Source organism: Pan troglodytes, chromosome 15 (assembly GCF_028858775.2).
Source record: "Pan troglodytes isolate AG18354 chromosome 15, NHGRI_mPanTro3-v2.0_pri, whole genome shotgun sequence".
NCBI classification, from domain to species: Eukaryota; Metazoa; Chordata; class Mammalia; order Primates; family Hominidae; genus Pan; species Pan troglodytes.
This window is the reverse complement of record NC_072413.2, coordinates 48582775-48609906: the sequence shown is the minus strand read 5'-3', so window position 1 is coordinate 48609906 and position 27132 is coordinate 48582775. Positions and strand designations below refer to the sequence as shown.

At 34.6% G+C, this 27132-nt stretch overlaps 1 protein-coding gene and 1 pseudogene across 2 annotated transcripts in view; one reads left to right on the top strand and one right to left on the bottom strand.

Moving 5' to 3' along the window:
• The window catches only part of ATL1 (atlastin GTPase 1), a 100177-nt gene that overhangs the window by 38792 nt on the left and 34253 nt on the right, over window positions 1-27132 (bottom strand). For both annotated transcript variants that reach the window (XM_522849.8, XM_001156076.8), the window contains exons 3-6: window positions 5830-6077; window positions 2814-2948; window positions 2247-2351; window positions 18-68 (exon numbers count right to left, since the gene is read on the bottom strand). In XM_522849.8, the coding sequence (XP_522849.2) occupies window positions 18-68; window positions 2247-2351; window positions 2814-2948; window positions 5830-6077 (539 nt within the window). The remainder of the gene's footprint in view (window positions 1-17; window positions 69-2246; window positions 2352-2813; window positions 2949-5829; window positions 6078-27132) is intronic.
• On the top strand, window positions 21714-22120 carry LOC134808352 (small nuclear ribonucleoprotein G-like; annotated as a pseudogene).

Here is a 27132-nt window from a genome sequence, read left to right as displayed (position 1 = left end):
AAACTAAATATTGTTACCTGGAGGTGCTGAAGATCATCCTCCTGGACATTTTGGGATAAGTTATATACCTTGATAAAGAAATAAAATTACAATGATAAGATAATTGGCATCATCCTAAGCACTTACTTCATCATTCCCTACTTTTAAAAATATCAGTTACCACAAAATGGACTCTCTTACATACATGCTTACATGATATTTGTAAGACCTTGAGAGAGACGTAAAATAAGCTTGAGAGACAATAAGGAATGTACAATGATTATAAAATGGTTCCAGAAATACAGTAGTCACCTGCTCTGGAGATGGAATATTAAAATTACTTTATGAACCTAATTTACGCAATTAGTCAAAAAAACTCATTCTTCCAAGCAAGACAAAATAATAACAATCTAAATCTCAGCAAGCCATATGGAAAATTTTGTTTTGAAAAATCATGTTGACTTCTTCACAATTAATCATTTTATTTATGTCTATACAGAGTTTCATCACATGGAAGTTAGGTTCTGAATATCATGCTCACATCCTTATATATATATGTGATAACAGCATTAAGATGACATTTTTTGAGGGAAATAAATATCATTAACTTCAAAGAAAAGGAGGCTTATATATTTATGTACTGATATAAAAAGAATGCTCTGTATACTTATTTAAATAACAGATCATCATTTCTCACATAATTAAAAAAAGTCATTACTAAGGAGTTAGCAGATTTTTCTCTGAAAATATTCAATGTATTCAGGTCAAATATAAATAATGAGTAATACTGAAAAGGCAAAGTCAATCTGGTTTAAATAGGCTTGTATAAGTATGGCTTACACTGTGAATTACAATAAATTAGATTAATTTAGTCAGTATTTTAAAGGCTTATACAATGTGTGTATTCAAAATATCATATTGTACATTATATATATACATATATATACACACATATATATATATATTTACACATATATATATATATATTTTTTTTTTTTGAGACGGGAGTCTCGCCCTGTCGCCCAGGTTGGAGTGCAGTGGCGCAATCTCGGCTCACTGCAAGTGCTCTGCCTCCTGGGTTCACGCCATTCTCCTGCCTCAGCCTCCCAAGTAGCTGGGACTGCAGGCGCCTGCCACCACGCCCGGCTAATTTTTTGTATTTTTAGTAGAGACGGGGTTTCACCATGTTAGCCAGGATGGTCTCGATCTCCTGACCTCGTGATCCGCCCGCTTTGGCCTCCCAAAGTGCTGGGATTACAGGCGTGAGCCACTGTGCCTGGCCAATATATATAATTTTTATTTGTCAACTGAAAGAAAAGTTAATTTTTAAAAGTTGATTAAGTAGGTTATAACCATGACTTTTTTTTTATGACTTTTACTTTAAAGTCCTTTATTTAATAAATTCAGTCTTCCTTCCTCCTTCTGTTTACCCTGTCTTGGTTGTCCTAATCATATATGACGCCCTTGTTGCTGGTTCACTAGCTCCATTCTCTATGCTTGCTTATAATTTTAGTCTTGACTCACTCATCCTAACTGCTTTGCCTTTTCTGCCTTTTTAAGCTATCTTACCTTTTTTTATTGATCTGCCCTGTTCCTTGGCCACTCTCTTTTTGCTTTTGCCAGTGGATTGAAAATATCTAAAAATAGTCTTAAAATCTTTTATGCTATGGATTCTATGGTTCTAATAAAACTCTACAAGGATTTTCAGGACAATTTAGAAAGCCCACAATAACCTCAAAAATAAGACTTTTTAAAAAGTGAAAGAAAAAAGGAAAGGAAAGATAAATTTTATATATAAGATATTTACTTTCCTACATGTACATTAAGGTGTTTTTAAAAGCTATGAACACATGTAAATGTTTTTACATTTAGAAATGTTTCTACTGGCTATGTAGAACAAAATTTATATTTATAAACACTGTTTCATTAAACATAACTTATAATAGATGGTCTCAATGTATACACATATAAGATTTATGTTACTGAGTTTATTGTAGGCTTTAAACAACAACAACAAAAATCCCAATAAGATAATATGACCTTTTCTAACCAAAGCAGTCAATATGAAAGTTTGTCAGTAATTAAACTACAGTAACAAAAACAATTCCACTCTTATAGAAATCACGAGAACTGGTATGCTAATTGAGTCAAACAATATATATGATTCCCAATTTCTGTTGTTTATCTCATTATGACATGTATGTAGAAACGCATATACTCATAATTTTTAGTTAAAGAAACATCATCAAAATGGGCTTATTTCATACCTGTATTGAGCTGATCATTGTGCTAAGGGCAAATACTGTGGCTGAATCTCTCAAAGTTGACTGACTATCAAAGGTTCCCTGAGTATCCATCAATAACACTGCAACCTACAGGCAAGAAGAGTACATTATTGATATTTTATAGAACATCTAGGTCATTAGGGTTACCATAATATTAATATCATAAGAACTAAGGCAAACCATTATTAATGAATACTATTTTAGATAATTTCTTACACATGCCATGAATGCCACAGAAAATAAAAATATTAACAGCTGATTACTATTATAAGTAATTTTTACTAGTAATCCAACGTAACAGAAACTTTATGTAGCAGTGAAACAAAATACAGATGTTACTTGCTGATCTGCTGTTCTGTCATCGTTATAATTTCGCCTACTCTGATCACAAGAAAGGGAAACAAAGATCATGCTATAGGATGCTACCCCACTTTAAGCTTCATGTCAAATGGTCAAAATTAATTTTCAAAAGTGCAACTTCAAGGATCCTAAAAAGTAGTAACTGTTATAAGTGAAAACTCAATTTTATTTAGGAAGTTAGCATCATACCTTTTTACCATCAGGTTTATTGATAAGGAAGATTTCACTCCATATCTGAATTCCTGTGGTCTCTCGTTCAGATCCACCTCTCCATGAAAAACCAGTCAATGGTTCATTGTAGTCTCCAACCCAATCAACTGATTCCTATAAAATGATAAAGTCTATGATATGGAACTTGATATGTGTGTATAGTTTTTTCCATTCATTCATTCTGATTCTTATCCCTCTCCAATTCTAGTTAAAAGGAAACAACATATGCACATCTATTGCATTGATACAATCACTTTATTCATCCAAAAAATAATTACAGAGGAGCAACCATCTGCCACATTTTTGATATGTCCTGGGGATATAAAAATGAAAAGATATCATTGCAGACCGGAGGAAATTCACAGCCTAACAGCGAGACAGACATGCAAACAAACCATTATGATGCAATAAATGCATGCCAAAATGGAAGTGTATATAATGCATAAATGGTAGCATAGAAAATAACTAACTAACCATTGGTCAGGCAAGACCACATAGGATGTTTGAGCTAAGACTTGAAAAATATTTAGGAATTTTCCAGGGAAGCAAATTTGGAGAAGGCATTCCAGAAAGGAAGGCAAGCAGGCAGGCAGGCAGAAAGGAAGGAAGTAGGGAGCATATTATGCTTTGGTTTTGTGGGAGGAGGAAGCAAGTAGCAGGAAGAGGCTGGACAGACGGCCAGATTCTGAAAGACCTTGTAAGGTCCTTAAGGGAGTCAGATTTTATCCTGCAGGCGACGGAAAGTTATGAAGAAGCAGAGATGAATTATCATCATAGTTGTGGTAGAAAGATTCTAGAAGTAGGTAGGGCTGGTTAGTAGGGAAGGGAAATGATAGCTAGAAAAGATAAAGGTGGGGGTGCTATAATAAAGGTCAAAAATATGACTGAAGGCCTGACCAGGGCCAGGACAGCAGGAAGGAATAGACAAGTACTGATACAGGTGGAGTTTGAGAAGCCAAAGGAAGACAGAATAGGAAAAATTATCAATTGTTTAAAGGCTGAAGATCAAGTTGGATAAGGCATGGAAAATATCCCATAGATTTAGTAAGTCAGTAATTGGTGACCTTGGTTGATAGTAGTTACCCCCATTTTGATATCTGTTACAGAGAATAAATTATTAGTTTTTGGAAGATCTCATTAGATAATTGTCCAATCTAAAACCTTACAGTAACGAATGCAGAGGAATTTGGGAGAGGACTACTTGGACTGATAAAAAATCTACATAAACTAATTTAAAGAAAAATGTAGGAAATACATTTTTCCTACATGATAGGAAATTTAATTATATCCTATCTTGTTCTAAAAGGCATTTTAGACCCTTATCGAGAGCTTTGGTTCTTCTGTGAATTTGTTCTATTATCTGGCTCAATAACCTATTCAATCTTATTTCTTCTTCATCTCCAATACTTAATTTCCACTCTAGGGAAGAAGGTGTACACTCTGTTTAATACATATATCATAATTATTCCTCATAGTCCAGAATGTCCATTCTTCCTTTTCTGGTCCAGATCCACACATCTTCAAAATCTATTCTAACTCCCAATATCTCTATGAAGCTTTCTCCAGTTACTTTTGCCTACAATATGCCCTTCCCTGAACTACACTTAGAAATACGTCGATCAGGCTGGGCATGGTGGCTCATGTCTGTAATCTCAGCGCTTTGGGAGGCCGAGGCAGGTGGATCACAAGGTTAGGAGTTTGAGACCAGCCTGGTCAACATAGTGAAACCCTGTCTCTACTAAAAATACAAAAAATTAGCCAGGTGTGGTGGCACATGCTTGTAATCCCAGCTACTTGGGAGGCTGAGGCAGGAGAATCCTTGAACCCGGGAGGCAGAGGTTGCAGTGAACCAAGATTGCGCCACTGCATTCCAGCCTGGGTAACAAGAGTGAAACTCTGTATCAAAAAAAAAAAAAAAAAAAAAGAAAGAAAGAAAGAAAAGAAAAAATATATCTGTCACCATATCACCATGTAATGATGCTCTAAATATTTCACCTATTGTTATTCTGTCTCCTTGGCCAAACCATGAGATGCCTAAGTGCAAAATCTATGGTATGTTTTCTTTGGTATCCACCATAGTGCCTAGCACAATCTAGGACATTTAGCAGGTAGTCAATAAATAATTACTATTGAGGTAGAAATTGAAATTTTTCCAATAAGGTATTACCTGGAAAAATGTCTTGGGATGCATACTTCAATGAATAAATTGTGATTATTATTAATTAGCATAATAACATTCACTCTGAGTCAATGATCTACATTGAGATATTCATAAAAATCCTAAGCCTGAAAAATAACCTTGAAGGACAAGGAAAACATACCCAGCTAATTTTTGTGTTTTTTTTTTTTAGTAGAGACAGGGTTTCACCATGTTGGCCAGGATGGTATTGATCTCTTGACCTCGTGATCCACCCACCTCGGCCTCCCAAAGTGCTGGGATTACAGGCGTGAGCCACAGTGCCCGGCCAGCAATTTATTTTCAAATGCTTCAAAGAATAACTTGGAGTGACGGCTGGAAAGAGGGATGAATAGATGGAGTCATAAGTGATAAAGCAGGAATACTAATGTTAATGGTAGAATCTGGGTGGTGGATACCAAGATGTTTAGTATAAAATTTTTTAAACTTTGCTATATGCTTGAAATATTTCATACTAAATGTTGGGAAAAAGTGATTACAATACAAAAATTATGTGACATTTTAAACACTATAACATTTAAGTCTATAATCAGAATATTCTGTGCCTATTTTTAAAAGAATAAAAATATAAGTTATATTCTAAGGGAAATGCAGCAAAGCAGCTTCAGAGAAAATTGGTCTGTGTAGTTTGGTCCCCAAAGCACTGAGGTTGGAATGGTTACACCACAGCATTTCTTTAGCTGGTTCATATATAGGGTACATAATAATAGAAACGAAAATTTTGAACACCATGAAATAAAAACATGAAGTGACAGAAGCACAGAAGAAAGAAAACTTTTTAAAGTACTTCCTGCATACCTGGTTGTACATGTATCTCAACATGAAGTCCATCAGGAATGATTTTCCTTTTCTAAATGCTCCAGCAACAGATACAGCAACAACCTCCTTGTCTCTGACAGCCTCCGAGAGAAGGATCCGATTTAATGCAGTTTCATCTAACTCAAAGGAATGGTCATCTTTGACAATGAGGACTTGGACTGGTCCTGCCTTTTTCACTGGCTCCTCCTCTTCTGAGCTCCATTCATATGTCTTTTCCGAAAATCCACCTGTTGAACAGAGCAGTGACTGGTTCAGCTAATCATCTCAAAGTGCCAAGAAATGTATATGTACCTCTTAACTCTCAAACATCCGACACAGGAGCATACTGGAATTATAAATGCTCATTTTATGCTGGGTGCAGTGGCTCATGCCTGTAATCCTAGCACCTTGGGAGGCTGAGGTGGGAGGATCGCTTGAGCCCAGGAGTCAAGAGCACCCTGGGCAACATAGTGAGATCCTGTCTATACAAAAAATTTTAAAATTCGTCAGGTGTGGTAGCACGTGCCTGTGGTCCCAGCTCTCAGGAGGCGGGGGTGGGAGGATCACTTGAGCCCAGGAGGTCAAGGCTACAGTGGGATATGATTGTGCCACTGCACTCCAGCCTGGGCAACAGAGGGAGACCCTGTCTCAAAAAAGAAAAAGAAAAAAAGAAAGAAAGAAAAGAAATGTTTGTTTTAATGACATATTTTAATGTCATTCACACTATATCCCAGGAGGACTTACATTTGTTCTTTCTGATCATATGACTGAATCAAAAAAATTTTTCAAGAAAACTCTAAGTCAGTGCAGATGTCTCTGTCTGCTGAGTCAGAAAGAAAATCAAAGCAAAGCACTCTACTTTTGGAGCAGAGGAATAAAATGGTTGTAGTTCACACTTTCTTTATCCCCTAGAAATAGCTTATTTACATAAAGGATCCTTGCAATACTTTTTAAAGCTGAACATATATAGGAAGAAATACCTAGAAGGGCTCAGAATCACAGATTCTCAAGCATGCTATTGGTATTATTATAGATGAGGAAATTAAAGCCAAAGATGTGACTGACCTTGCCCAAGAGATGGAAATGGAATTTAGAAGGAGGGAAATGGTAGACTTCCTCATATAGGATTTCTATATCTTTCTCATGTTATTTATTTAATCTTTGTAATGTTCCAGTACGGTATTTATTATTATTTGTATTTTTGACACATGAGAAAATTAAGAATCTAATTAAATTTCCCAAGAGCACAACTATTAGAAAGTGACAGATTACAGGTCCAAGTTCACATGGACAGTAACTGCCAAACTGGGATTAGATTGCAAGAGTCAAAACTTTCATCCCAGATCTTTCTACTACAATAAAAAAAAAAATTCTGCCTCTTTGGTAGCAATCAAATAACTTTTGGACAACACATATATAGGCTCGTTTGCTTTGTATCATAAGAACAGAAAGTCTATACATACACCAATTAATTCCTCAGATCAGATATATGACCTAGCCTCAAAGAAACCCTCAATAATTGCTATTGTAGAAACCTTAATCCCCAATGTTAGAGATGAGGCCTTTGGGAGGCCTTAGATTATGCTTAGATTAAGTTACGAGGGTCTCCCATCATAGAGTTAGTTCCCTTATAAGAAAATTAAGGAACCAGAGCCCCTTTTCTCTGAATTATGAGGATACATGAAGAAAGCAGTCTATGAACCAGGAGGAAGACCCTTACAAAAAAACCCAGCCCTGCTGGCAGTCTCATCTCATCCAGCTGCCAGAACTGTGAGAAATAAATGTTTGTTGTTTAAGCCACCCCAGTCTATGATTTTCTGTTACAGCAGCCCAAAGTGACTAAGACAATGATAATAATTTTGAAACAAACTGGACTCTTAAATAATCTTTTATCTAAATTTTTGAAAATATCTTTAGGTAGACATTCTTCATGATGTCTATTTGATAAGAAGTTTTATAACTAGATAAAAGCAAGGCAATCATCTCTTGGCATAATTTTAAATAAGTCTTCAGATCACATTGATATATATATATCACATTGATAACTTTATTGCTGTTCATCTATAAAATAATGCTATTGAAATACTGAAAATATATAATTTTAGTTTTGCATGAGTAGAGATAAATATACACCACTACTTTCTGAACAATCATACAAAGCATCTAAAGACAACAGACCATTGCCTATAGCCACGAATCAGAGTTGTTCTCTCTGCAAAGTTAAGAAAAGTTCACTTTTTATCTGAAAGATAATAGCTTCTATATTGCCATTTCACAGGTGCTGGAGTCAGAGAGCCTTTGTTTAAACCCCAGCCTTACAATTTACAACATAAAGTTGTGGAAATTATTTAGCTTCCCAATGGCTCACTATGCTCCATTTTAAAAAGATTCATAATGGTACCCGTATCAGAAAGCCTTTGTGAAGACTTAACAAAGTAATTTCCATTAAATAAAGATTGAAGAATCTGACAAATAGTACATGCTTAATGAATGGTGACTATTATTAATACTATTATCTATTCATGTCTGATTACAGTCCTACCTACCACCTAATTTCAGTCTCAGTACAAAGGCCCTTTTTGAGAATAGCAAATACACATTTTATTTGATGACGCTCCTTGCCTATGATTTAATTATGATCTGAGCACACAAATGTGAATCACAGACCCTAGCTAGACATAATATTTTGGATAGAGAAACAGCTTTGGGGCAGAAAACTAGATCATAACTTTCTATAGACTGAAATAATTGTTTGTAACAAACTACACATATGCAAAAGGTACTGGAGAATGCACATAGAAATGGAATTTCTGGGTTGTAAGTTTTTCAAATATTCAACTTTAAAACATGGAGCAAAATTGTCTTTTTCTAAGTGGCTATATAAATGTTTCACTTCCGCCAGCAATTTAACATCCTATTGATCCATATCCTTTCTAACACTTGGTTTTATCTGACTTTGTTTTTGTCAATTGCAGAGGTATAAAATGTTATCTCACTGTGGTCTTGATATACATTTCTCTAATTGCTAATAAGATAAGTATCTCCTTTTATCCGTTTTTCTATTAGGTAGTTTGTCTTTTTCTTACTGATTTGTATTTCTTTATGTATTTTGAATGCTATCCCTTTGTTAGTTACAGGCATAGCAAGAGTCTTCTAGTTTCTAAGAGTTTGCCTTTTCATTTTCCTTAAGCTATAATTGATGAAAAGGCATTCTTAATTTTAATGTAATAGATTTTATTAATATTTTCTTTTATGGTTAACATTTTTTATACCATGTTTAAGAAATGATTCCACATGCAAGATCTGAAAGACAGTCATATATATTCTATTTTATTTTATTTTATTTTATTTTATTTATTTATTTATTTATTTATTTTGAGACAGAGTCTCGCTCTGTCGCCCAGGCTGGAGTGCAGTGGCGCGATCTCGGCTCACTGCAAGCTCCGCCTCCCGGGTTCACGCCATTCTCCTGCTTCAGCCTCCTGAATAGCTGGGACTACAGGCGCCCGCCACCTCGCATTTTTTATTTTTTATTTTTTTATTTTTAGTAGAGACAGGGTTTCACCATGTTAGCCAGGATGGTCTCGATCTCCTGACCTCGTGATCTGCCCGCCTCGGCCTCCCAAAGTGCTGGGATTACAGGCGTGAGCCACCGCGCCCGGCCAATAGTCACAAATATTCTTCTAAATTTATTTGTTTGTTGTTTTTTGAGACAGGGTCTCACTCTGTTACCCAGGCAGAGTGCAGTGGTGTGATCTCAGCTCACTGCAACCTCTGCTTCCTGAGCTCAATCGATCGTCCCACCTCAACCTCCCGAGTAGATGGGACTGCAGGCACACACAACCACCAAGTCCCACTAATTTGTGTATTTTTTGTAGAGATGGGGTCTCACCATGTTGCTCAGGCTGGTCTCAAATTCCTGGACTCAAGTGATCCACCTGCCTTGGCCTCCCAAAGTGCTGGCATTACAGGGATGAACCACGGTGCCCAGCCTTTTCTAAGTTTTAAAGTTTGCTTTTGATACTTAAGTTCCTAGTCCATCAGAAGTTGTTATTTGTAGGGTGGAAGATAAAAGCCATTTCTTTTTTAAATATGAGAAACAAATTTTTTCAGAGCTCTGTCAAAGCCCCTTCTTTCCTCAAGTGGTCTGCCATGAGATCTTTGTCATAAGTAAGAGTTTTACACACATACACACACACACACACATACACACTGACTCATTTCTGAGCTCTCAATTCTGATCCATTCATCAATTTCTCTACACCAGCACCAATATGACACTATCCTAATCAAAATAGCTTCATAAAAAGTTATTGAATATAATATGGCAAGCACCTCCTATCCTTCTAATTATTATTGGTCTTGGCTATTTTAACCCTTTCCATATAAATATTAAAATCAATCTGTTAGTTGAACTCTTTACTGAAGTTACATTTATAGATCAGTTTGAAATGAATCAGTACCTTCATGCTATTAAGTCTTCTAATACATTAACATGATCTAGCTCTCCATCTATGTTTGGTCTTTACTTCCCTTTGGTAATGTTTTTATAATTTGGGGGGAGTAGGAAGAGGTTTATTACATTTAGTCCCAGGTGCACTGTAGTTTTTGTTGCTAACTATGACTGGTTTATTTGTTGTTGTTTTAGTTATACTTTCTAGTTGTTGTTTGGATAAAGAACTATAATTAGCTTTAATGCATTGGTCTCATATTGAAGCATTTACTAAACTTTATTATTTCCTGTAAAATTTATGTAGATACTCTTGGGTTTTTTAAATGTAGAAACAGAAATACAATTTTCAAATAATGACAGTTTCCAACTTTTCAATCTTTATGTATGTCTTTTCTTTTTCTTAACTTATTAGACATTCAATGCAATGTTGAATAGAAGGGGTGATAATGGGCATAACTTTTGATTTCAGTAGGCATAACTTCCTGATTTTAAAGGGAATGTCTCCAATATTTGCCTATTGGGGTTACTTTTGTTACAGTTTTGTTGGGCTTGGTTTGGTAGATACATTTTATCATATCAGATGAAGGAAATTCTATGTGTAGTTTACTAAGGGTTTCTAAAAATCACAAACAAATAATGGATTTTATCAAATAATCTCTTCTGCATCTATTGAGGTGATCATATAGCTTTTCGCATCCAACGTATCAATGTAGCAAATAATATATATTTGCACTTTTTATATAAACCTAATAGTCTCAGGGTATAGTATAATGTTGGATTCAGTTTGCTAAGATTTTGTTTAGGAATTGTGCATGTATATTCATAAATGAGTTGCCTATGACTTTCCTTTCTTATTTTGTCCTTGGGTGGTTTTATTATATAAGTTATGCAAGCTTTATAAAATGAATTAGCAGCTGGGCATGGTGGCTTACGCTTGTAATCCCAGCACTTTGGGAGGCCGAGGCGGGTGGATCATTTGAGGTCAAGAGTTTGAGACCAACCTGGCCAAGATGGCGAAACCCCGTCTCTACTAAAAAAAAAAAAAAAAAAAACACAAAAATTATCTGGGCATGGTGGTGTGTGCCTGTAGTCCCAACTACTTGAGAGGCTGAGGCAGGAGAATCACTTGAACCCAGGAGGCAGAGGTTGCAGTGAGCTGAGATCACACCACTGCACTCCAGCCTGGGTGACAGAGTGAGACTCCGTCTTACGGAAAAAAAAAAAAAGATAAAAGTTTGAATAAAAGATTGGAGTGAATGGTTCTTTGAAATTTTGATAGAACTCACCTGTAAAACTTTGTGAACCTGGTGTTTTCTTTGTGAGATGATTTTTAACTGTCATTTAAATTTCTTTTGTTGAGATGGAGACTCACTCTGTCACCCAGGCTAGAGTGCAGTGGCGCGATCTCGGCTCACTGCAACCTCTGCCTCCTGGGTTCAAGCAATTCTGCCTCAGCCTCCCAAGTATCTGGAACTACAGGCACGTGCCACCATGCCCGGCTAATTTTTTGTATTTTTAGTAGAGATGGGGTTTCACCATGTTAGCCAGGCTGGTCTCAAACTCCTGACCTCAAGTGATCCACCCGCCTCGGCCTCCCAAAGTGCTGGGATTACAGTCATGAGCCACTGCGCCTGGCCATTTCAATTTCTTTAATAGTTATGATTGCTATTGTGATATTAGTACCAATAAAGCTTGATAGTTCTTGAGATACTTCTAGTTCATTCTATCTTTCTAGGAATTTTCTTTTCACTGTCTTAAAATTCAGACAAAAATCAGTAAATATGCAGATTTGAACAGCATCATTAGCCAGCCTTACCTATCTGACATCTAGTAATTATAGAACCACACATTCTTTTTAAGTTCATATGGAACATTTACCAAATAGCCTAGGTACTGGCTTATAAATCAGATCTCAATAAACTTCAAAGAATTACAATAAGAAAGAATATGTTATCTCATCATAAAGGAATTAAACCAGAAATCAGTAACAAGAAGATATTAAGAAAATCTCTAAATGTTTGGAAATTAAGCAATAAATCTAAATAACCTATGGAATAAAGAAGAAAGTATAATGAAAACTAGAAAATATTGTGAACTAAATGATCTGATGAATGTTCTGATCTATTTGTCAATTTGTCTTTGACAGCACCAATACTACACTATATTCATTAAAATAGCTTTATGAAAAGCCATTATATGTTAATAGGACAAGCCCTCTTATCTTCTAATTACTATCAGTCTTGGCTATTTTGACCCTTTTCATATAAATATTGAATCAATATGTTAGGTCGTAGTATCTTATTTATACTGAAATATTTAAAATATGACATATAAAAAACTTGCTTAGAGGAAACTTACACTTTGAAATGCATAAAGTAGTAAAGATGTTTGAAAAAAATCATAAGCTAATATCTATGTCAAGAAACAGTAAAAAGAATATCAAATTAGATTCAAAGACAAGAAAAGATAGGAAATAATGGTCAAAAATAAATGAACTAGAAATCAAGATCAGTGAGATTAACTTAATAATATAAGACTGATCAAAGAAAATAAGAGAAAAAACCCACAAATTACTCATATTAGATATAAAAAAAGATACTATAGATCCTACAGATATTTTTAAAATAATATGGGGATATTATGAGTAATTTTATGACAATAAATTTGATAACTGTGATGAAATGAACAAATTAAAAGTATCACTTATAAAAAAACCACATAAGACAAATAACTATGAATACTGTTATACCTAGAAAAAATTAAATTCATAAGTTAAAACCTTCATGCAAAGGAAATTCCAGGCTCAGCTTCCCTGGTGAACTCTTCTAAACATTTAGAAAACAACGAAGAGCAATCTTACACAAACTTCTAAGAAACAGAAAATAAGAGACCATTCTCAACTTATTTTATAATGTCAGACTAACTCTGATACCAATAACTGACAAGGACATTATAAAAAGGAAAATCATAAGCCAGTATCTGTTATCAAGATAAACTCAAAAGCTCTAAACAAAATATAGCAAATAAAATCCAGACATAAATTTTTTAAATATCACAAACACATGGTATCTATTATAGGAATTCAAGGTTAATTTAACATTCAGAGACAATTAACATAATTCACCACATTGCATAACAGAGACAGACATATGATTATTTCAGTAGATGCATAAAAGTAGGTATGAAAATGTAATAGTCATTCCTGATTAAAGAAAGGAAACAAAACCAAAAAAACCTCACGGCAAAGTAGGAATAGAAGAAAAAATTCCTTAATCTAATAAATGGTATCTACAAATATAGCTAATGTTACATTTACTGTTAAAATACTGAAAGCTTTCTCCCAAAGTCAGTGAAAACCCATGTTCAGACGCAAACCTGCCCAAATATGTTTATAGCAGTTTTATTCATATTTGCTAAAAACTGTGAACAACCCAAATTTCCTTTAACTAGGGAATGGATAAATAACCGTGATACATTCAACTTTAGAGCTGACTCTAAAGACATAGAGAAAATTATCTGGGGTAATGGAACAGTTCTAAATATTGATTGTGGTAGTCATAACGTGATTATATAAATTTCTCACAAGTCACAGAGCAGTAGATTAAAGAAGTTAATTTTACTGTATGTAGATTATAACTTAATTATTTTTAGTGAGAAAAAATATTTACATAGCATTATAAAACCTGATCATCTAGTAATCAATCTAAGTGATGTGTTGGCAAATGTTTAATAACCAGCTCTTAGCAGTGGGTAGGTGGGGAAAAGTCCTGATTTGTGACATTTGCCAATTTCTGTGATATAAATACTACCACCATGGCCCACTTTAGTCTCACAATGTGATTTACTGAATGTGGAGCCAGGAAGAGATGTACCCGATCAGTTCTCATGAACTAGTAGGAGCTGGCTCCAACATACCACTGAAATCTAATGAAAGACATTTAAGACCTCTGCAGAAAAATATAAAACATTACTGAAAGAGGGATATACATGTTCTCAGATTAGAAAGCTCTATATTGTGAATGTGTCGATGCTTCCCATTGATCAATAGATTGATTATAACCCAAATCAAATTTTCAGCAATCTTTCTTGTACAAATTAACAAGCTTATTTCTCTGTTGCATAAATCTTTATTATGCAAATTAATAAGCTTGTATGGAAAGGCAAAAAGCCAAGAATAACAAAGACAACCTTGAAGAGGAACAAAATTGGGGGACTTACAGTAACAGACACCAACAGATAATTAAAATCTACAGTAATGAAGACAGAGTGAAATCATCACAAGTATAAACAAACAGACCAACAGAAAAGACTACAGACCCACACATATACAATCATCTGATTTACAACAAAGGTGCCACTGCAATAAATGAGAAAAGGAGATCTTTTCAATAAATGATGCTAAATCAATTGAATATTCATGTGTGGGGAAAATGAGCCATCACCCTTAGCTCTCACCATACACAAAAACCAGTTCCAAATAAATCACAGACCTACGCCTGGTGGAGGAGAAGTGGACAAAAGACACAAATAAGCAACTGACAAAACCCACAATATTAAATGACTCCATACATATAAAAAGATATTCACCATCATGCAAATAAAAATGAAAAAATATATTGATAACTTTTTCACATATTGGATTTACAAAGATCAAAAGTGTAATAATTCTTTTCATTAGTTCAGATGTAAACTTGTACTCACAGATACCACAGGTGGGAATTAAAATGATACAGCATCTTTGGGCTGCAATTTGGCAAATAACTATGAAAAACACATATATATGTATTCCTGACCCAGCAATGCTATTTCAAAGAATTCATTTGCAGATATACTCATACATATGCAAAACACCAGAAACAATGTAAATGTCCATCAATGAGGGACTGATTAATAAATTATGGGTCATCCTCTTGTGAAACATAATTGTAAAGAATGAGGAAGTTCATTTGGAAAAATTGCCCAATATATATCATAAGAAATAACTCAATATAATACAGTGTGTACAATATGGTATAATTCTGAAAAAAAAGTGTGTGGGAGAGTGTGTTTGGCATGTTTAAGAATAGCAAGTAGTACAATATGCATGGAGCAGGTTGAAAAGGTTATGAGGGGCCAGGTCAGGAAGAGTAAGACAGAGCACAAATATGAAAGGATTTGGAACAGAGTGGATATTATGGGTGAGAGTAATGGAAAACACTTCAGTGGATGTTGGTATCTGATTATCCTTTCCTTGTCTGCCTTTGTATACTAGGTGTGGGTTAGGTAGATAACTCTGAACTTTACATTTATATGTTCAAGGCTCTTGAAGAGTTACACATGGAATTAATGAAGAGGAGGGAGATTGTCTATTAACCATGACTTACGTAGGCTACAAAATAAAACAAATACCTGAGTTGTGATATTTGTTTATCACTCAGTATCAAATACTGAGATGCTTTATACAAAGAAGTCTCATTCTGTCTATGTAAGCAAAATACCATATTAAATATTCCTTCTTGGTATAGAGACTTTTAAAAATACAGAAATCATTTGTTATTAAATGAGAGAATAAATAAGAGAATAGAATGAATTTGTGGAATATTTATAAATATATAGCCATTAGTTTGTATGTCACTTAAAGTTAAGAAAGAAACCTATCATTAACATCAGCCCATACATATAATTATGGTAATCAACATTTACATATAAAAGTGTTTAGAAAAGCTACAATCTAAATGTCTATCAACTAATAAATGGACAGATAAAATGTGGTATATCCATACAATGAAATATTATTCAGCAATAAAAAGAAATGCAGTACCAATACATGCTATAATAGGATGAATCCTGAAAACACTATGTTAAGAAGCCAGTACCAAGGACCACATATTGTATAATTCCATTTACATAGAAATGTATAGAATTAGGCAAATTTATAGAAACAGAAAGTAGATTGGTGGTTACCCAGAGCTGGGGAGTAGGAAGGGTATGGAAGGTGATGGCTAACAGATATAAGGTTTCTTCTGGGAGCTAATGAAAATGTTCTGAAAGTATAATAATTTCAGAATTACATATACTAAATATACTCTGAATATACTAAAACCAGTGAATTCTAAACTTTAAGTGGGTGAATTATGTGGAATATAAATTATATTTCAATAAAGCTGTTAAAAAACTATTTAGAAAAACTTCAGTTTCTGTAAAATAACAAAACCGAAAAACTAGACTAAAAATATTTAGAGAGCAGAGACTGTCTTATTCATCTTTGTATTTCTTAAAAATGTATAGCCTGGGCACAGTGGCTCAGGCCTGTAACCCCAGCACTTTGGGAGGCCAAGGCGGGGCAGATCACAAAGTCAGGAGATCGAGATCATCCTGGCTAACACGGTGAAACCCTGTCTCTACTAAAAATACAAAAAATTAGCTGGGCATGGTGGCACACGCTTGTAGTCCCAGCCACTCAGCAGGCTAAGGCAGGAGAATCGCTTGAACCCAGGAGGTGGAGGTTGCAGAGAGCTGAGATTGCGCCACTGCATTCCAGCCTGGGCGACAGAGCAAGACTCCGTCTCAAAAACAAAAACAAACAAACAAAAACTTATAACAGAAGTTTACACACAGTAGGTGCTCAATAAATATTTACGTAAATTTAATACAAATAACTGAAAAATATTGGACTTCAGGGTATTACTAAGAACAAATATTATGTACTCGACTCATCATTTGTAACTATATATTATCTACACAATAAATATTATCCTTGCTAATCTAAAATAGGCTGGGCATGGTGGCTCATATCTGTAATCCCAGCACTTTGGGAAGGTGAGGCAGGAGGATCGGTTGAGCTCTGGAGTTCGAGACAAGCCTAGGCAACATAGCAAGGTGCCATCTCTCCAAAAATATTAAAATATTAGCCAAACATGGAGGCACATGCCTGTAGTCCTAGTTACTCAGGAGGCTGAGGTAGAAGGATCACTTGGGTCCAGAAATAGCAGATTACAGTGATCTATGATCATGTAACTGTACTTCAACCTGGGCAACAGAATGAGACCCTGTCTCTAAAATTTTTTTTTCATTCAGAAATCCTTTGGAATGCATAACAAGTTTCCTCAGCACCAGATTTCTTTTTTCTTAAATATGTTTTGCTAAATTAAACTCAGTTTCAATTCCCAGAATACTGTGCAAATCCTAAAGAGAGAGGGGGCAGGAAACAGGTCAGAAGTAAACCAGATGGAAACTAGCACTTTACTATGAATAATACAAATGTACAGCTCACAAGGAAGGAAAGAACCAACTATACAGATGCTCCTCAACTTACAATAGGGTTACATCCTGATAAAACCATCGTACATTGAAAATATATGTTGAAAATGCATTTGATACACCTAACCTCCTGAACATTACAGCTTAATCTACCCTACCTTAAACATCCTCAAAATACGTTAGCCTACAACTGGGTGAGATAATCTAACACAAAGCCTATTTTATAACAAAGTGTTGACTATCTTATGTAATTTATTGAATACTGTATTGAAAGTGAAAAAAGAATGGTTATATGGGTACTTGAAGTATGATTTCTACTGAATAGGTATTGCTTTCAAACCATTGTAAAATTGAAAACCCATAGGTCAGACCATCATAAGTTGAGGATAGTCTGTATATCATTTCACCTTTTTATACACTTGGTCTTATATTCAATCACTATAGGGACTTAGGGAACTTTTTCATTCTATGTGGTGTTCTGAGTTACTGGAAGCTGGCACTCAGCTACTGAATTTAGCCATGTAGAAGGGGAATCTTCAAAAACGTCAAATGTGGAGAATAATCATATTCATATACTAGAAATGTTGTGGAAGTGTATTTCTAATTTTCTTAATTGTAAACTTTGTAAAAAAATATCTATTTTTCCAGCATAAACTAAGTAAGATGACAAACTCTGGGTATATTGCAGCCATCATAGAGAAAAAAACATACCACCAAGGAAACTATCTCTTGGCAACTAAAATTAAAAAGAACTGTTAGTTTTTCTTAAACTATTTATGTCTCTTCCTAGCAGTAGAACTTAAAAAGAATGACATAAAAAACATTGTGTGAATGAAAAACTGAGAATGACTTCCAAAGTAACAGCAAAAGAGTTTATACAGAGACAAACAGAGATAAGGAAACAAAAACAAAATACTAACTCATAAATGTGAATCTTAAGAATGTTAGAGCAACAGTAGAGATATGGGATTATATGTAATAGATCTCAAAACACTTCCGTACAGACTCTCAGATAGCTCTCCTGTTAATGATAGCCTTGAAGAAGAGGGTTAAAAGGATTAATGCAGATCCTGCAACATGAAGGCCCTGGAAGAAGTTAAGTCAGTCATTTATATAACAACCTATTTATTTATATTGGACACAAAAGAATTCCATAAACCATTCAATGGATGTCTCTAGAAGAACAATGACATGATGATGAGGGCACTGTGCGTGTGTGTGTATGTGTGTGTGTAGAAAAGTAAGTCACTAATAAAAATAGAAATATAAATGGCTAATAGACATGGGGGGAAAGCTAAGTCTTTCCAGTAATTAAAGACAAACTAATTAAAATAGATAGCCTTCCTAAATCAAGGACCAGAGAGAGGGGAAAAAAGAGATAGTCTTTTTGGCTATCATAACTAGTAAAAGCTTATATATATATGTATATATACACATATATACATATATACACACATATATATACATATATACACATATATATATACATATATACACATATATATACATATATATATACACACACTCAGTATTGAAAACAATGAAAAACATTTAAAAATACACATACCTTTTAATAAAACAATTCCATGCGTATTTATTTACATAGAGGTTCATGACAACATTATTTACATAGTGACAAATTGGAAACAATCTAAATGTCTAACTGTAGGATACTGTAAATAAATTATTTCACAGCTCTATTATACAAGATATGGAGCCATTCGAAATCATGGTATAGAAAAAAACCTAATCATAAGAAAATATGTTCACATGTTTTAAGAAGAACAGATGGAAGGCACAATTCCCGCTAAGAAAAACAAATACATATGCCTTTGTAGTCACTGAAAAAAGTCAGTTTTAGACACAGTTGTTTTCTAAAGAATTACCTGGTCCTTTAATCATCTTTGAGTCAGCTATATTGAAAATGGATGATTACTCTTTGTGCTGAATTTTGTCTGTGTCATGCTCAATCATTCTAAGCTGTTCTCTATATTGCAGAGATTGGAAATATACTGCAGAGACTGAAACTACAGCACTACAATTCTTGCAATCCTTTCTTGGGAGAGCTCTTGTTTAGATTTTGCCAGTGAAAAGCATTCATGACTTTTGGAAGACAGGGTGAAGGAAAAGCCATTATTGCCTTCTAACAGAAAGAATAGATAAGTGAACTGACAGCAGCCATGAGACTTGCAGCACATGGCAAAGGCACAGAACTACACCAATTTGTGGACAGTAGCTAACACTTCCACCAGATAATCAGGCACTTGGAAGAAATATGTGATAGAGCTTTGGAACAGGCACGGAGTATAAGGATATTCAGTCCCAGGTGAATGTCCTCCAAAGGGCATTTACTGCTGAGGAGCCTCTAGGTAATTAGGTACACAAGGTGACTCATTTTACGGATATCAGTCAGTCTCCTTCCCCAGCTACCCCAGCTCAGTAGTACCAGAAACTAAACCAGCAAAAGAAACATAAAGCATCTACATTAATAGCAGATAAAATAGACTTCAGGGCAAAAAGTGTCATGAGAGATAAAGAGGTTTGTGGCATAAAAATAAAAGGTTAAACTTATTAGGAAGATGTAACAATTCCACATTTGTGTACACTTAACATAGCTCAAAGGTCTATGAGCAAAATAACAGAACAGAAGGGGAAACTGACAAATCCACTTCATGTTTTTTTAAAAAACATATCTGAGAACTTTAAAGTATCTATCAGATATCAGTATTTGGTAGATAAAGCAGTCCAAAATCAGAGTATAGAAGATATGAACAATACTTTTAGTAGGTTTGAGCTAATGGACATATATTGCATACCGCATCAAAAATCAGGAAACATGAAATGCTTTTCAAATGTACATGAGATATTTATAAAAATTAAAAATGCATTAGTACATAAATCGAATTTCAACCAAGTTCAAAGCATGGGTGTTCTATGAACATGAACTGCTCAGTATTGTAGCCAGTAGCCATATGTGACTATTTAAATCAATCAAAAATTAAGTATTTGGTCCTCATTCTCACTAGCCACATTTCAAGTGTTCAATAGCCACATATGACTAATGGCTACCATATTGGACAGTGCAGACACAAAACATTTCCATTACCATAGAAAGTGGTGCGATACAACATATATTCTGACTATAATAAAATTAAGTATGAAATCGAGAACAAAACATTAATTTAGAAAAATCCATACTTTTTCTATATTCATGGGTAAAAAAAATATTATGGACACTGATATGGTCTGGCTCTGTGTCCCCACCCAAATGTCATCTTGAATTGTAATCCAAATTGTAATTTCCATATGTTGGGGGCAGGACCTCGTGGGAGGTGATTAGATCATGGGGGTAGTTCCCCCATGCTGTTCTCATGATAGTGAGTGAGTTCTCATGAGATCTGATGGTTTTGTAAGGGGCTTTTACCCCATTAGCTCTGTGCTTCTCTCTCCTGCAACCATGTGAAGAAGGATGTGTTTGCGTCCCCTTATGCCATGATTGTAAGTTTTCTGAGGCCTCCCCAGCCATGCAGAACTGTGAGTCAATTAAACCTCTTTCATTTATAAATTACCTAGTCTAGGGTATATCCTTATAACAGCATGAGAATAGACTAATATGACACAGTAAAATACTTAAAACTGAACAATAATAAATCTACTACATATCAACATATATAGGATACAGCAAAATTGTTATGTAGAAAAAACTTATAGCCTTAAATGCATAGATCAGAAAAAGAAGAAAGGCTGAAAATGTATGAGCTCAGTATCCAACTTCTAAGTTACAAAGAATAAAATATAGAATAAACCAAAAAAAAGTATAATAATAGAGATGCACAGAAATTAAATAAATAGAAAAGAAAAAAGGAGAAATCACATGATAAAAGATATACTAAGGAAGGTACACATAAACAAAATTAAGCAGAGAAAATAACAGAAAACTTAGAACAATCTTATGCCAGCTTGATGAAATGGATAGATTTCAAGAAAAATGTAAATTACTAAAACTGACTCAAGAAGAAATAGAAAACTTTAATTATTCTATAACCAAAACAGAAATTGAATGAACACTTCAAAATCTTATATGGCAGGTCCAGGAGGTTTAATAGACTAGTTTTCTCAAACTAGATCATCCTAATCTTACATGAATTCTTACAGAGAATTTTTTTAAAAAAGGAAATGTCCCCTACTCATTTTATAAAATTAGTATAACCTTGATACCTTGATATCAAAGTCAGACAAAGAAAGTGCAAGAAAGGAAATTCAGTGATCTGTAAGCCCACAGAAAAGACACCATGAGCAAAGCTTACCCTCTGGATTTAAAAAAATTTATGGACAAGAAGTTATAACTGAAATTAAATGGTGGCAGACATGTCCAAGGAATATTGTGGGGATTTGATCCCTTTATGAACTTGTGATAGATAAATGTGTGGAGATGGCAACTAGCGGGCAACAAAACAATATTGGAATGGTGGTAATGCAAGGAAATAGTACCATCATGTTAGAAGACTTGGAATGAGTATAAATAATGATCATTCAGCAGAGAAATCCATGTCGCCTCTCCAAAGGGCCTGTTAAGTTAGGTAAAAATTATGTAAAAATTAGGTCATGTACATTTTCATATTAGACTTTTTGTTAAATAAACTTTTGTAATAGTCAAAAAAGAAAATTAGTTGTAAACATGCTTGCAAATATTGTAATCTAAAGATTAGCAAACCCAGTAATGTATTAAAAAAGGAAATACAACATGACTAGCCTGGATTTATTCTAGAAATGCAAGATCACCTCAACATAAAAAATCTATTAATCTAATTAAACGTATTAACAAACTAGAAAAGAAAAACCATATAATTATTTGAATGAATGCAGGAAAGGCATTTGTTAAAATTCAATATCCAGTGATGATTTGTAAATACTAATAATTATGAATAAAGGAGAAATCTGATGAAGTCTTAATCTGATGAAGTGAGACTGGAAAGAGTTCTGAGAAGAACTCTGGAATCCATTAAAAACTTGAAACTTCCAGGGATAAGCTTGGATAGTAAATTGCAGTTAATTTCAGTCAATTTTAGCTCTTAGCTTAGCAGGAGCTACACATCCCATATCTCCCAGTCCCATGGCAGGCAGCCATGCATGTGTTCCTGGAGCAGCTTGAATGCAGGTTGTGGGAGCCAAAGTGGGAATAAGAACCCCTGTCCTCCAAAATTTGGAGATCTGTATTCTGGTTGATAATTGCTGCTTCTGATCATGGAGGTGCAGATACAGGTGAGCTGTCCTTGTTGCACACCCCACCTCTCATTGTTGGAAGCCCCTCCCACTCTAGCTCAAGTGACTTCCAGGGGACTTAAAGGGCAGGTTCCTTTAACTACCCCTTCATTTTTCTTTCCCTCCCACTTTTGAAAACCAGACACTAAAGACTAGGACATTCAAAAGCAACTGCATACACAGAGGAAATTAGTTACTGCCCAGGGAAAGGCACAGGCTCAGAAAAGACCGTGAAGATCTTAAGTTTACATCTCAGGCTGATCCTTGACATGGAGACATCCTACAGCAATTAAAACAAAAAGAAAAAATAGCAAACTGTGGGAAAGAGAGAAATTCTGACTTCCAGAGTTACCACATTATTAGTTTCAAATGTCCAGTTTTCAACAAATCACAAAGTATACAAAGAAAGAAGAAAGTACGGGCCATTTAAGGGAAAAAAATAAAACAGAAACTGTCCTGGAGAAAGACAATATGGCAACCCTACTCAACAATTACTTTAAAACCACTGTCTTATAAATACTCAAAGAACCAGCAGAAGACATGGAGAAAGTCAAGAAAATGACATACAAACGAAATACAAATTTCAGTAAAAAGACAGGAAACCTAAAAATAAACCAAAAAGAAATTCCACACTGAGCAAGGTGGTTCATGCCTGTAACTTAAGTACTTTGGGAAGGTAGAGTGAGAGGATAACTTGTGGCCAGGATTTTGAGGCTGCAGTGAGTTCTGATCATACCACTACACTCTAGCCTGGGCAACAGAGTGAGACCCTATCTTTAAAAGAAGAAAAAAATAAGCTTAAAAATATAATAATTGAAATGAAAAATTCACTAGAGGTAGTCAGAGACAGATTTGAGCAGACAAAAAAAATCAGCAAACTTGAAGATTAGGAAAATAGAAATTATCAAGTCATTGAAGAATAGAAAGAAAAAAGATTGAAGAAAACTGAATAGAGCTTAACAAACCTGTGGGACACCATCAAATGAACCAACATACACATTGTAATAGTTACAGAAGAAGAAAAGAAAGAGAAAGTGGCAGAGAGATTATTTGTAGAATAATAGCTGAAAACTTTCCAAGTTTGATGAAAGATAAACATCTGAGAAGTTCAGCAAATTTCAAGTAGGATGAACTCAAAGAGACCCACATTGAGACTCATTATAATCAAACTGTCAAAGGCCAAAGACAAAGAGAAAAATTTGAAAACAACAAGAGAGAAGTGACATATCACATATAAGGGATTATTAAGAAGATTGTCAGCAAATTTCCAATCAGAAACTTTGGAAGCAAAAAAGCAGTGGGCAGACATAGTCTAAGTGCTGAAAGAAAGAAAACCTCTCAACTAAAAATCCTATATCCAGCAGCCCTGATTCCTCAAAAATGAGGAATAAATTAAGACATCCCCAGATAAACAAAAGCTGGAGTTTGTTACCACTAGACCTGCCTTTCAAGAAATGCTAATGGTAATCAGTCCTGCATGTTGAAATGAAATGACACTACACAGTAACTTAAAGCCATATGAAGAAATAAAAATCTCAGTAAAGGTAAATACATGGGCAATCATTAAAGGTAGTATTATTTTAACAACAGTTTGTAGCTTCATCTTTGGTATTCTATATGGTTTAAGAGACTAATACTTTAAAAAAAAACTGTAAGTCCAAAAGCTAATATAATAATACTTGTAATTTTGGTCTGTAATTCCACATTTTGTTTTCTATATAATTTAAGAAAGTAATGAATTTTTTTTTTTTTGAGACAGAGTCTTTCTCTGTTGCCCAAGCTAGAATGCAGTGGCATGATCACAGCTCAATGAGACAGAGTCTTTCTCTGTTGCCCAAGCTAGAGTGCAGTGGCATGATCATGGCTCAATGCAGCCTCAACCTCCTGGGCCCAAGTGATTCTCCTACTTCAGCCTCCTGAGTAGCTGGGGCTACAGGCATGCACCACCACACCTGGATAATTTTTGCATTTTTTTTTTTGTGGAGAAAGGGTTTTGCCATGTTGACCCGAATTCCTGGTCTTGAACTCCAGGGCTTGAACAGTCCTCCCACCTCATCCTCCCAAAGTGCTTGGATTATAGCCATGAGTCACCATGCCCAGCTGAGAAACTAGTGCATTTAAAAAAAAACAGTTACTAGTTTATGTGTTTTGGACACGCAATATGTATACTTTTATGATACCAATAACTGAAAGGGGTGAGGATGGACCTGTAAAGGAGAAGAATTTTTGTATGTTATTAAAATTAAACTAGTATAAATTCAAATTAGAGTGTTACAACTTTAGAATGTTAAATGTAATCTCCATGGTAACCACAAAAAAAAGCTAGAAAAATGTGCACAAAGGGAAATGATAAGAGAATTAACACATTACACTATAAAAATCAACTGAACACAACAGAGAGTAATGCGCAGTAATGCAGGAAATGAGAGACAAAAAAGCTATAAGACAAATAGAAAACAAACAGCAAGACAAACAAAAGAAGTCACACCTTATCAGTAATTACTTTAAATGTAAACAGATATAAACTCTCCAATCAAAAGAAAGAGATTGGCAGAATGGATTTAAAAACATGATCCAACTATATGCTGTCTATAAGAGCTTTGCTTTAGATCCAAAGACACAAGCAGATTGAAAGTGGTAGGGTGGAAAAAGATATTCCACGTAAATATAAACCAAAAGAGACTAGAGGTGGCAATACTAATATCAGAAAAGATAGCTTTTAAAAAACCACAGAAGTTAACAGAAAACAAAGAACTGGTTTTTTTTTTAGAGACAATATCTTGTTATGTTGTCCAGGCTGGAGTACAGTGGCTAGTCACAGGCCAAATCATAGCACATTACAGCCTTAAACTCCTGGGCACAAGGGATCCTCCTGCCTCAGCCTCTGGAATAGCTGGGACTACAGGCGCATACCACCATACCTGGCTAGGACATCATATACTAATAAAAGTTTTAATACAGCATTTGAATATATAACAATGACAAAAATCTATGTACCTAGGAACACTGTATCAAAATATATGAAGCAAAAGTTGACAGAATTGAAAGAAGAAATAGTTCTATACTAATAGTTGGAGACTTCAATATCCTATTCTCAATAATGGATAAAACAAACAAACAAAAAGGAAATAAAGACGTGCAAAGAAATAGAGAACTTGAACAACACAATGTGCCAACTAGACCTAACAGACAAATACAGACATTCTAGCCAACGACAATAGAATACACATTTTTCTCATGTGTACCTGGAACATTCTCCAGATAGACTATAAGGGAGTCCACATATTAAGTCTCAATACATTTTAAAAAGATAGGTATAATACTAAATATTTTCTTCAACCACAATGAGATGAAGTTGGAAATCAGTAACAGAATGAAAACTGGAAAATTCACAAATTTGTGGCAATTAAACAACACACTCTTAAACAACAAAGGATCAAAGAAAAAATCACAAGAGAAATAATAATATTAATTGCTAATCAAAACTACAATGAGATATCACATCACATCCATTAGAATGACAACTATTTTTTAAAAAACAGAACATAACAAGTGTTGGCGAAGATATGAAAAAATTTAAACCTGTGTGCACTGTTGATGAGAACATAAAATGGTACAACCTCTGTGGAAAACAGTATAGCAGTTCCTTAAAACATTAAAAATAGAATTACCATAAGATCCAGCAATTCCACTTCTGGGTATATACCCAAAAGAATTGAAAGCAGGGTCTCAAAGGGATACTTGTACACCATGTTCATAGAAGCATCATTCACAATAGCTAAAATGTGAAAGCAACCCAGTGTCTGTCAACAGATGAATGGATAAAAAAATGTGGTGTATACTTACAATGGAATGCTATTCAGCCTTAAAAAAGAAGGAAGTTGTGATATATTCTACAATATGGATGAAACTTGAGGACATTTTGCTATGTGAAAAAGCCAGTAAAAAAAAAAATGTATCATTCCACTAACGTGAGGTACACAGAGTAGTCAAAGTCATAGTGAAAGAAAGTAGAATGGTGGCTGCTAGTAGCCATGAGGAGGGATGAGGAGTTACTGTTTAATGGGCACAGAGTTTCAGTTTTGCAAGATGAAGAGTTCGGGAGATAGACAGTGGTGATAGCTACACAACAGTATTTTACTTGTGTACTAGTATCATGGAACTGTACATTTAAAAATGGTTATGATGGTAAAATTTATGTTATGTGTATTTTACCACAAATTTTAAAAACTGAAAAAAAATTAAGTGTAAAATTTTTAAACCAGATAATATAGAAGACGATTTTATAACTTTGAGGTAAGAGAAGATTTTTTTAAAATATAAAAAGTACAAGCCATAAAGGAAAATAT